General features: G+C 44.2%; 1 protein-coding gene across 3 annotated transcripts in view; it reads right to left on the reverse strand.

Annotated features, from left to right (window-relative positions):
* Positions 1-12,979, reverse strand: part of LOC103354881 (septin-9-like) — an 80,832-nt gene that overhangs the window by 54,534 nt on the left and 13,319 nt on the right. Inside the window, exon 1 of one of the 3 annotated variants that reach the window (XM_008278465.1) lies at positions 9,230-9,304. The exons of 1 other annotated variant lie outside the window; for it this stretch is intronic. In XM_008278465.1, the coding sequence (XP_008276687.1) occupies positions 9,230-9,251 (22 nt within the window). In that variant the 5' untranslated portion in view covers positions 9,252-9,304. Of the gene's footprint in view, positions 1-1,794; positions 2,051-9,229; positions 9,305-12,979 lie in introns of those variants that run through there. One more of the 3 variants, XM_008278464.1, reaches the window with a different exon arrangement.

The raw sequence follows: 12,979 nt of genomic DNA on the forward strand, positions 1-12,979 counted from the left end.
AGTTTTCTGCTGAACTGCAGGCTGTGTTTACACAGAGCAGACAGGAGACAAATATGGGAACAAATCAAAAACGTAAGTGCTAAAATATCCCCAGCATGTGGAGCCAACATTTTCTTTTCATTACTGGTAACACCTGTGGGCACTTGGAAGAATGCTGTGCTTATTGATTACAGGTTTTTTCATTTTTTTTACTGATTAATAGCCTTATTAGTGCGCCACACTGCCCAGAACACATGTTTGAGTCCTCTCTGCTTCTAGCCATGATTGTGCTGCTTCTATAGAGGAGCAGGACTTTCACACCAACACCCAGAAACTGTGTTAAAGTAGAAAATGTGCTCCGTGTTGTCCGTGAGATTTATGCTTTATCCATGTTTTCCCAACTCTAATGCTTTGTTTTTACAACAAATACAGCTCGGAGAGTGTGGAGACGAGCTGCTTGGTTTAGCAAATGTATGTCTTTACCTTCTCTAATCCCACAGAGAAGCACAGAAGTGTTCTGAGCTGCCTCCTATTCAGCAGATTTGATTTTTCTACTGCTGTCCACATCCATCCATCCATTTTCTATACACCGCTTAATCCTCACTAGGGTCGCGGGGGGGCTGGAGTCTATCCCAGCCGACTTAGGGCGAAGGCAGGAGACACCCTGGACAGGTCACCAGTCTATCACAGGGCTACACTTAGAGACAGACAACCAAGCACACTCACATTCACACCTACGGACAATTTAGAATCACCAATTAACCTCAACATGTTTTTGGACTGTGTGGGAGGAAGCCGGAGAACCCGGAGAGAACCCACACTGCACGGGGAGAACATGCAAACTCCAAGCAGAAAGATTCAGGTGCCCCCACCGGGACGCGAACCGGCGACCTTCTTGCTGCGAGGCAACAGTGCTACCAACTGCGCCACCTTGCAGCCCGCTGTCCAAATACTCACATTAAAATGAGTTGGATAAACTCAATACTTCATCTACTGAAACTGACAACTTCTGATGTAAGTATCGTGCTCAGATAACGAAACTAAACTTTAAAAAGTAGGCATAACCCTGCTGAAGCCACTTCCCAGCGGTTCGTGTCAGACACAGGTTCAGAGTTAAGTCCGACACCACTAGAGCAGACGGCTTCCAATAATCTGGATACTGCTGAGGACGTAAAAACTCTTTGCGGCTTCTGCTCTCAGCATCAGTTCGTGGCATCTGACGGTGAGCATCAGGCCAAAATAGCAGCTGCGGGGACTGTTCTGGAGGAGGAACAGGAAGGAAAGAAGCGGGGAAGGAAGAAAGATAGAATGGCAGAGGAAGAGCAGGACAAAGGTTACTGATGCCAGCTCCAACACTGTGGCTTCACAAACAAAGGACATGTAGTTGTGAGTTTTTGTACGAGGGGTTAGACAGATGTTAGCTCTTAGTGCTGGACTTTCCACTGTCTCCCTCTCAGTGTTTTCAGCTGAAGGCTTTCCGGTGCTGGAACAGCGTTGGTGTCAGCGCTGTGTTTGTTTCTACTATTGACGTAACTTGGGTATAATCAATAACAGACCATAGGCTACAGGGAATTGGCTAGAATATGCCCACCGCCCTGTTTTTTAACAGCGTAACAAGCAGACACACACACACATGTACCGCAGCAGCCATAAAAAACAAATCCAAGATACAACACAGATCTGCACAGACAGCACATTCAAGTGGAAAGATGTGGGTTAATACCATTAATACCACTCACAGGCTGAATATGTCTGACAGATGTTTACTATAAAGCATCAGTAAGTGAATGAAAGGCACAGAAATGAATCACAAACCTTCAAAATCAGAAATAATTCCCTCCAAGTGCGGGTTGATTCCAGATTCGGACATTTTTCACAGGGCACAAAATTTCACAAACTTCCTTCTTTCTCAGCTTTGAAGTGGCTCCCCCCGTTAATCCTGAACACACTCCAAAATAGATTAAATGAGAAACAAGGTCGAGCCCACAACTTTCCCTTAAAGGAGCGACTTATTTTCCCTGAACTTCCCACTAACTCCTCTATATTGCTGCATTCAGACTTCAGAGAGGGGAAACGGCGAGCCTCCTCCCTTCTCCTCCTCCTCCTCCCTGTAGTTAGAAACACACACCCCCCTCCCTAATGTCCTGTGAGTTTCCCCTGCCCCCCACACACACACACTCACACACACACACACACACACACTCACACACACTCCCTCCATGCAGCAGCAGCATTCATGTAGACAACAGTCAAACCCTTCTCATCCAAAGTGGTCTGATTTCCTCATTCGCCCTGTGAGCAGTGAAAGTGGACAATGTGTCACACGGCCACTTCACCCGAGTTAAACTGCAATCAGACCAAATCCTACGTTACAACTCTGCAAATGGCCTGCATAAAGAGCAGTTTCACTGTGTCACCGCCGCAGAAGGACTGCAGTTAAAAGTGAGACTTTGAGGTCTCAGTTTTGAGTAAACAACCTCCACAAGCCGGTTAATTAAAGTCACTTTTTTGTAGTAGCTGCTTTTCCCTGAACCTGAGAAACTTCCTGGAGAGAGTTGACATTAGGGATATACAATGGTGCCTCCGGGGCAATCGGCAAGTGATTCGTGCTCCAACCCGCCCTCTGCGACTGTGTTATCAGGAGCAACATGGGAATTTGAGCTCGGTGGACACATTCGACCAGGTAATCTGGTCCCGCTGCACTTCTTCTGGCGGGGACGCTGATGAAAAGCCAGCTTTTTGATGTGACGGGTTCGGTTACACGAGTCGTCCTTGAAGCTGCTGCGGCCAATTTAGTGACAGTGACGGAGAAGCAGTGTTGAAAAGGTGTTGATAAATTTATCTAAAGTGATGAAATATCAAAGTTAACTTAACCATTCCCACCGCCTCCCTGTGGGATGTGCTGCTGTGGATTTCTTATCCAACAATCTACCGCAGGAACAATATAACAGTGATGCTATCGCCGGAGATGCTGATTAGTCAGGAGTGAGTTGCTTCTCGCGGCTTCTTGTCTGGAGCCAGACGTGACTGCAGATGAGATTTATGATGAATAATGCTGGATCATGGGTTAGTTTTATCATCTCCATACTAACAGTAAAAGTCATAACAGTGAATATAGATCAGGGGTGTCCAACCCCGGTCCTCGAGGGCCGCAATCCTGCAAGTTTTAGATGTGTCCCTCTTCCAACACACCTGATTCAAATGATCAGCTCATCATCAAGCTCTGCAGAAGCCTGATAACGATCCTGATCATTTGAATCAGGTGTGTTGGAAGAAGGAAACATCTAAAACATGCAAGATTGCGGCCCTCGAAGACCGGATGTCGACACCCCTGATATAGACGCTTTTCCCAATCAACACTCCAAGAAAACCTAAAGCACCAGCAGCAACAAGGCTTACACATAAGATTGTACATCCCAAATCACACACTTCACCTACATTTTTAGTGGAGGGTTAAAAAAATGCAGCTGGCCCATTTACAGGCTTAAAGTCGAGGAATCTTATCTGAATGAAAAGCTCCATTCTGAGGTGCTCTAATAAGATGCCAAGCCGACGCGGTGGCCCCTAACCCTAACACCTGAGAGGTCGACGGCAACACAGAATGACGCTGTGTATTTGTGGCACGGTCTCATTACTTCATACGACTGCTGCGAAGGTGTCTCAAGACAAAGAACAGAGCGGCACGCACAGCGGAGTGCTGCGTACTGAGACGCTCGTTGTCACGGAGTCCATCTTAGGACGTCGTACAATATGAATCCTGACGGCTGTAGTTCACTGTGTGTGCAGAGTACGACACATTAAATGCATATGTGCATGTGACAAAGTGGACTTTCTGTAGGCGTGAGAGTGTGTGGTCGAGGTATTTCAGGTGTTTTAAGGTAACATTAGGTGAAAATAAAGGTAAGTCAATATAATGTCATCTGAAGTTATGGATACACATCTGTGCGTGCCTGTGTGTGTGTGTGTGTTTGTGTGTGTGTGTGTGTGTGTGTGTGTCCTCTGTAGCCATGCAGCCTATGCATTGGGCTGCACTGTAAACCAAATGCCACAAGGCTCTGCAGCAGTTAAGCTAAAACACACGGTTGGTAGAACACACGCCTCCCTGAGCCAGTGTGTATTTATCTAAACATGGACACACACTCCGGGTCGGCTGTGAGGCAAAGCTGAAAGCGACAGAACGGGAGAAAGAGCCAAAATCTGGAGAAGTGTGTGTGTGTGTGTTTACACTGTGAGTAACGTTATTTGAATATGTCACTGTGTGTATACATGTGCTCATGCGGTTACTTGACTGTGACTGCGGACGCGGGTGCGTGTTCCTCAAATAGCAACGTAAACACTGAGGCCTTCGGATAAACGTGTTTGACCGACACCGTCCAGCTCCACGTCTCTCTGAGCTGCACCAGAATTGTGCCTCTTTTACACCTTTCACCTGTGAGTGTGTGCAGTCTATTTAGAAATACAGTGTTTTCTAAGTGATTTCCACCAGAGAGGCCGTCGGATTTATTAATTCACGCTGAATTAATCTCTTTGGTACTTTGGGATTTCGCACACACTTTACAGCACGTATCGACTTCCTGTTTAGATTTCCTCACAGTATGATTTGTGTATTAATGAACTCAACAGTTATCCAAGTGTCACTTTACAGTTAATTTAGATATCCAACATGCAAAAAATGAGGTAAAGCTTTAAGATCAAATCAAAATTTTTGCGGAAAATATCACATACTTGAGTGCACCAGCAATTAAAGTCATTTTGTTTGCTATGTTAGTGCAACATTTAGGCAGGAGGCATTTATTATGTACTCAGTTTTTAGGCTTATTGCTTGTACAGTTCAACTCAACACTTTAATTGAACTTTGCATGAATCTCTATTTGAGTGTGTAGGTGAGCCAATGTGTGGTTTCACTGCATTATCTAAAAAACACCTTTTAAAGTTTGAATAACATGCGCTTTAACTGAATGTTAGTGGAGTAAACTTGCTCAGGATACTGTGCGGTTAAACAGGAGAGTTAAACTACTAATCCAATGAAAGAACAACGATCAGCACAGAGGAGATAAATGTTCACTTAGAGCAGGCATTCGTAGCACATAAGGCCTTGATTTAACCGAATTCAATCTATGTCATTACTCAAATATGCAAGTTTTCATTAATTTGACAGCCCTACGGGAAAAAAAACAACTTTTATCCATGTTCTCTTTAATAACAGGATTTTAAAACTGTCTTAAAAGCTGCGTGGACAGTTCAGCAGCAGCAGCAGCAGCGAGGCCGTCGTGGTTTTAAAACTTGGACGTTTCTGCAGGAAACTGTCCTCCTGAGTCCAAACGGCATTCTGACACAGATATATGCAAACAACTCAATCATCACATGAGCGTTCCCAGATTATTTAAAGAGGCAATAATACTATAATTGTGGACAGAGACTGAGCGACTCTCTTGATTTCCTTTAACTGCGTCTCCGCACACGTGTTTAAGGGGAAGAAACGCTTGAAATGCAAGTTCCTCGCGCTCCATTTGCCGCTTTGCTAATATTTTGACACTGTCCGATTTCCTCTCGCTGACCACAAGCGTAGTGCAGCTACTTGTAAGCGATCTCCTGGATGAGTTTTCACAGGAGGAGTTTGTCTGTCTTTGTTATGTCACCCCGGGACTGACCCGCGTTTCCATCATGTTGAATAATATCACCTGTCAGAAATCCTCCCCCGAGGAGGGCTGAAGGTGGGGCTTCCCACTCGGCTTCCTTTACTCCCCGCGCCGGCCCGTTTTCACGGCTCCCTCATTCATCACTGCTAAATAATAATCTGAGGAACAATATGAGGTGAGATAGTGGGAGGGCAGCGGGAGGAGAGGTGCGGGGCGTTCACTCATCGAGGATATCCTGTACACTTCTTTTATGGAACATGTTGAGCCGAGTGATTTCCTCGATTTCCTTCGACTCGGGGGTTCGTGTGTATTTGTGGACGTGGGTGGGGTCGTGTGCACGTGCGTTTTAGGGTGAGGGGTATCCAGGGCTGGGGCAAATCAGCACTTCTTAGGACCGCAGAGTCAGAACAGGGGGAATTAAAGACGGAACTTACAGACCGTGTGTTCACGCTTCGTTAAAGCTGAGAGTTAAAAGCAGATTTTTTAAAACAAGTAACACTTAACATTGTGTGCTGCCTTTTATTAGCACCGCTTGTTGGCTTTCATGTACAGTGGCCTGAAAAAGTCGCATTTCGAATTTACTTTCACCACTTTTTATGGACTTTTTTTTGGGCCTGTTTGGCACACCCACCTGTAAAAGCTTATGGAAGTAAAACACATGCGTGAGAGTTCATTTAAAAGGTGACATACTTTAGCATGTGGCTAAAACACAAACTACATCAGTTCAAACATGGGAAGTTGTTGCTTCTTCTACTCGTCTATGATAAGTTATTTTTGAATAACATTTACTGCTTTATGTCAGAGCTATTAAAGTCATCACACATCTTCTACAGCTTGTCCACCACACCTGGCTGAAATTACAAACGTCAAACCTTATGGGGACTGTCTGTGAAATTAGCTGTGGAGATTCTGACTATGTGTAACATGGCATTTTTGACAATAGAACGAGGTTAAAAGGCCCGACAAAAGATAGCACAAAAAGTAATGAGACACTCCAGCGTCAGTGAGACAACAGCTTTTTTCTTCCATGACATCCCACAGGTGCTCTATTTAGGGATTTAGGTCAGAGCTCTGGACGGGTCATTCAAGAATCTGATTCTGTTCTGAAGAAAATATTCTTTCAACAGGTTTGCTCTGGATGATGTCTCCCTGAAAGATCACCTTCTGTCCCCTGAATCTTTGCTTTCTTTACATTCAAGTTTCTGATTCCATCAATAAATACAGGTTTACTTCTCAAACACTTTCTACCATCAGATAAGAGAAGATCAACTTTATTGATCCCTCATCGATGCATATATGTCAAAACTGAGGCGTCCAAAAATAACACCTCTTTATTTTGTGCATCTTCTTTGGCCTTCTTTAATCCCAGCTGTCTTATTGGTTTTAATGTTTTCCGCTGTATCACTCATTCTTGATTTCTAATCTTTGCTGCAGTGTTTTGCCTGTTTTACTTGATTTTACGCAGTCCAGTCTGTGCAGTCGTGTATTTTTTTAACTTTTTGACAACACAGTGAAGGACGGAAAATAGATTTTCTGTCTATCAAAAGAAACTAATTTTGAAATGAATGTTTTTATGCTGCCATTTAATCGAGTTTTGCGTGTTTCTCTAATTTATTTTTCAGTAAAAGTGTCTTGACTTTCTTTCGTATTGCTCAAATTGTCAACCACTTTAATAGCCTAAATGGAAAAAAGGCGATGCATCACTCTGTATTTGTACGTACAAAAACCAGAAACTGCTCTGGTTCTTGGCCTTCCCTTCATGTTAGCAAATGTTCCCAGATTGTACGAGCGTGTCGTTTCGAAACTATCAAAGACGGCTGCAACTGTCCAACTCGTAATGTCCAACTGGGGAATTACTGCTTTCATCGTTGTCAAAGTGATACTAAATAGGTCACACAAATACTGCAATTACTGTCATCCCAGCAGACAAGACAGTGACTTCCTTCCTGTTTAATTGGCACAACATAAAGCAACATGACACAACTGTTTCTCTTTTTTTTTTTCTCCTCCTCTCCACTCAATCCTTTGTTTTGCCTTTGTTGTGTTCTAAAGGCGGCGCATCACCAATTAGCAATTACAACAAACCAATGTGGCGACCATAAGGGACGGCCGCAGCAGATGACATGTCACACTGAACACATTACTGTAATCCTGAACAGACGAGGACGGAGGAAGACACCCGGTCATCACGGCGGTGGTGCTGTTGCAGACGCACGCACAATTAATTGGACAGAAATGTCATTAATGCGTCCCGGTCTCGGCTCTTATCGTTATCAAAACAGACTCTGAGGGGATCGGGGGGGAGGCTGTTGTCAAGACGACGGGTCCAAACAGAATTACACAGCGCAGGTTGAAAACCAGGAAGTAGCCTATCCCATGTAAGACTTCCTCAAATGAGAGGAGTGAATGAAGTCAGTGTTTTCTTGGTGGAAAAATAATCCACTGCCACCTCACTGCTCTACTACACTGTCCTCAACCCCCCCATCTGGTGTCAGCCTTTGCTAAATTCCACCACCTCCCATTAAAAAAAAAAAAAAACTCTCAGTCTGCAAAATATGAATCATCCACATGGAACATTTCACAGGGCTTTGGGAATTGGTGGCTGCACTAAAGAGGGTGAAATGACACTGCAACAGTGCCACCAAGTGGAAATAAAAGCTGGTGTGCAGCGGGTCTCCGCGCATAATGTGACTTGCTGAGCTCAGCCACCATATTAAGAGTCGAATTAAAGAGTCATTTGCAGAGTGTCGCTCAGCTGGACGCCGAGCTCTACTAACTGTACGATGCTGGAGTGGCCTCATCCTCTTACTGAACATATACGGGCCCCAACAGAAGCTGCACTTAATCTCTATTAAACCAGACGTTAAAATCCAAAGAAAAGAAAGAAGCCAAGAAGCATCTCTGTTGAGAAACTTTCCACAGCAGAAGCTTCCGAGTTACAGGGCAGCAGAGTCAGACGCACGCTAAACATTTGTCCAGAGGCTGCTGTCCGTCAAAAACCAAATCATATTAGCAGACATATGAGCCCCGCTCTCGAGCCTCCTTAGCTTAAAATAAACCACGTGTGTCAGTTAGAATTAATCTGACAACTGCGGCTCCTCAGATTAAAGTCCAATCATACAATCTGTCCATCTGTGGGTCAACTGATAAATCATTATCCAAGGGTGCCAATTGCAGCTGCCGCTTTGCACTTGCAAGTTTCTGTTTTCTCTCATTCTAGGAAGTCGTCTTTGACAGCACATCACACAAGGTTTATGTTCCTCTGCGTAGCTATTCACAACGAGCTTACTGCACTGTGCACTGAATGAGAAAGAGAGAAGTCTTTTTGCTAAGTTTTGTGGCTCGGACCACATCTACGAGGAATCGGATGGGATAAGCTGACGCACACACACACACACACACACACTCACACATACACACACACACACCGACTCTAAGCGGCTGCTTCTACCGCGACTGACCAAGCAAAGCAAACACAAGCAGGGTGGCTTCTCGCTGACTGACTGCTGCCACACTGCTGAGAAGCTGCCTCCTCTAACAAAGAGAAAAGAAAAGCTCTCCAGAGGAAAAACAATGTAGTTTCTCAAATAAGTTGCCGCAAAAAAACTTACCGGCTATTCTGTCTCTCTCCATAACTCAACGGCTACCTCAAATAGCCACATGTAATCTCTCGCTTTTCTCTCCTCTCCTTCCTTCCCTCCCTTTTTTTTTTTTTTTTTTTCTGCATGGAGACTTCCCCTTTTCTCCTGACTTAGTCACCCTGTCCCCCTCTTTCAACCCTCCCTCTCTCTCCTCCCTCCTTTTCCTCCCTTGCTCTTACTTCCTCCAAGTTTTAATGTCTTCAGTCTGTCAGAATAACAAGTGAACAGACCAGACGTCCACCGCCATGTGCTGGTCATATGGAGTCCCTCTCTCCGCTGCTTTCTCTTTCACAACATTCCCTTTTCTCTCCTACACACACATATTTTGAGGACTTTGAGACATTTAAGTAGCCATTCTTCATTCTCCCTGTTTGTTTCCCCCCTTTCTCCAATATTTCTTGTTAGTCCCTTGTTTCCGAGCCTCCTCCTTTCTCTTTATCTCTTCTGCTCCCTTGACACTGAAGCTGCATTGTGTCTTTCAAATAGAGCCTCAGCCCATTTGGTCAAAGGTCTTGATCTGAAAATAAACTCCACTTATTGCGAGAGAAAAACTCCACCAGGACATCCTGCGCTATACGGACGCTTCTGCTTCACTAATCTCACTGTCAACACGCACAAACCAACATTTCAAACGGCACAGAGCTGGATTCGAGAGAATCCGAGGCTTCGGTTCGAGGCACTCGCGCATGGACATCTTCTCTTTACAACCTGCTAATAATCACCACTGCAAGATCTCAGCCAAGAAGCTTGTTGACCTCTTGCACATGTCTTCAAGTGTCTCTCAGCGAACTTCTAACAAGAACTCGCTCGACATTTCTCACAGTCAGAACAGATGATTATTCTGTGAACCGAAACCAGATTTCGCAGCACAAATCTCTGCCGTTACCAAAGCAGTGCGCAAACACCCGCCGAAGCGTCACGTCCGACCCTCAGCAAGGTCAAGGGCCACTCAAGAGAGCCGCAAGAAAACACAACTCATACACAAACTCGCACACACACACCCGTCTTTGTTTTTGCGTCAGGAAAGAGAAGGAGGAGTAAGACTCATTTCCACTTCCCCTTTTCATCTCTCCTCAAACCAGCGTCTTCCAGATTTACAGCAACAGAACCAGTTTGAGCAAGAAGCGAGCGACCCGTTGCACTTCCACTTGCAAAGTGATGCACACGAAGACGGACAGAGGGCAAAGACGCACATTCAGTCAAAAGGAACATCTTTCCTCGGCGAGGCGGCTGCTCAGATAAAGCAGTGACATGACCTGGTGTTCCTCCAAACACAAAGTGACGACAAGCCTTTCTCTGTCCGCCCTGCCCGGATACAAGCGACTGTCTGTGCAGCCGGAGGGTTGTCTCAGTTTGAGCGTGTTTCAGATTTCAGAGCTTGTAAGAGGAAGAATTTTGACAAAATTTCACAACGTATTTATGCAAGAAATGAAGACGAATGTGTAGACGGCTGGATCATCGTGAGTGATATGGGAAAAACACACATAGAGCTCCCACTCCCCTGCAGTCCTGGGGCCTTTTCTGACAGAGAAGTGAAGAGAAGCAGAGCAGAGGAAGCAGATTAGGGATATTTAAGTGTAGGTGTGATGTAGGAATCTGAGGAGATTTCAGTGAGTCTCTGCAACGAATACTGAAGATCAGATTAAAAACAGGAATTATATAAGCCTGGTCTGTGTGATTTAGCTATCTCAATCTCAGTTGCAATAAGAATAATAGGAATAATAATAATATCTTTGTTTATATCATAATGTTACAAGAAACTGAGCAAAAACAAGAACAGCAGCCAAAGCAGCAAAGTAAGAAAAGCATCAGTAAAAGCACAAACCAAGGAGGAAGAAGATAAATACACTAAAGGTACTGAGTCATAAGGGATTTAAAAGCAGACATTGGACCAGTTAATCTGAGATCTATTAGTTGAAATCTACAGTACTTTGGAAGGTTTTTTGGGGGGCTTTTGTGCCTTTATTGGATAGTGTAGTCAGAGAGAGACAGGAAAGTAGGGGAGAAGAACGTGGGGAGGACATGTGGGAAAGGGTCATGAGCGGGATTCAAACTCATGACCTCCACATCGGGACTGTAGCCCTGCACATGGGACACCAGCCTAACCAGATGAGCTATAGCGGCGCCCTGAATCTACAGTACTTTAAGCTAGAAGCCATTATGGTGTGTAAGTCAATACACAATTGCATTGTTGTTGTGTCTTCTAAACAAGAAGTTGCTTACATTGCCGCTATAATGGCCATTTACTTTTATATCTTTAAATCTATATTAATATCCAAATTGCAAAGGCTGTAACGTAGCACGATGCAGCCGTCTGACAAAGGGGTTTCAACTGTTGTTTCAGCTGGTTTATAAATTCATGCCCTGATGTCGTCTCATGTGACAACGCTCCATCACATGTTTTTAAATCTATTACACTGTGAATATTGAATAGAAGCAGAACTTTTAACAATTCTACTGCAAATCAAATTGTCTGGCAAGAAAATCCAAAAAATTAGACCTGCTTCCCAAATCGTTCAGCGCCAACGTTCGGTCTCAGATTAGCTTATTTTGAGAGCGATAAACCGCAGCTACTCGATTCCACCCGTCTGGTCACTGTACACGATGGTGTTGAAATGTCTGATATTCTAAACCACAGAGCAGAATAAAACCAGAGAAATTATAGAGTCTTTTGGTGCTGATTCCATATGGAAAAGCAAGAGGCTGATGCTGTGACAAAAGTGTGCGTTTAAAAATAGAAGAGACATGTCTCTTTTGGCCTCTGGCTCTTTCTGCCCCGTGATCATTTTCCAGACTTACAAAGCTGCAGTTAATCACAGGGTCAGGGTCAAAAAAACACATGAAACACACAACATGTGTTTATGCATTTGTTGACTCACTCTCATATGCATAACACACAAACACGACACACGCGTAAACACGGACGTACGCGGAGGTGCTGCCATGTAAAGTGTGTCGGTGTGCATGCGGGGAGCTGCTGCTGCTGCTGTTCTATCCAGAGTTGTTAGTGGCAAACTTGTTTATTTTTTTCACTTTTCCTGTTTTGTGGATGGAGCCAAATGGCAAATCTGCCCCAGAACCATCACACATACACACACGGAAACTTCTGGTTGCAGAACAAAGGGCAGTGGCCCGGGTCGAAATGGCAGTCTGCTCGCACACAAACACACACGAACGAACACACACACACACACACACACGGACACACACAGCTGGAGAACAAAAATGACAACATTCATAGAACAAGACTGGGGCATGACATGAGTCATTTTTATTACTAATTTACCTGCAACATGAAAATGAAGGTATGACATTTTTATAAAATACAAAAATCAGCATCTTTGAAATGTGATCATACCCTTAATTCCTTATTATTCATTTTCCTAATAGTCTCCCATAACCTCCTTTAGGGAAGTGTCCCTGGTCCATTATTCACTGCAGCGCTTTGGACCTTTATCTAAAGTGACACTGACCTTTCAGTGTTATTTATTTAAATGTGTTTTATAACTGCAGAAGTATAAATTAAAGTCAAGAAAAGGCATCATTAAGTCTATGCAGCTCATAAAGGCTGGCCTTTTTTGGGAACTGTTTTGGTTTTGTGACCCAGTGAGTAAAACGTGAACAATCTGGCCTCACATCACTGACGAATTCTTTCAGTTTAGCTTTACAGATTCCAGAAGTCTGCAAATTGACAACAATTTCTAAAGCCTCTTTTTTGTA

Source organism: Stegastes partitus, unplaced genomic scaffold, assembly GCF_000690725.1.
Source record: "Stegastes partitus isolate 25-593 unplaced genomic scaffold, Stegastes_partitus-1.0.2 Scaffold124, whole genome shotgun sequence".
Lineage (NCBI taxonomy): Eukaryota > Metazoa > Chordata > Actinopteri > Pomacentridae > Stegastes > Stegastes partitus.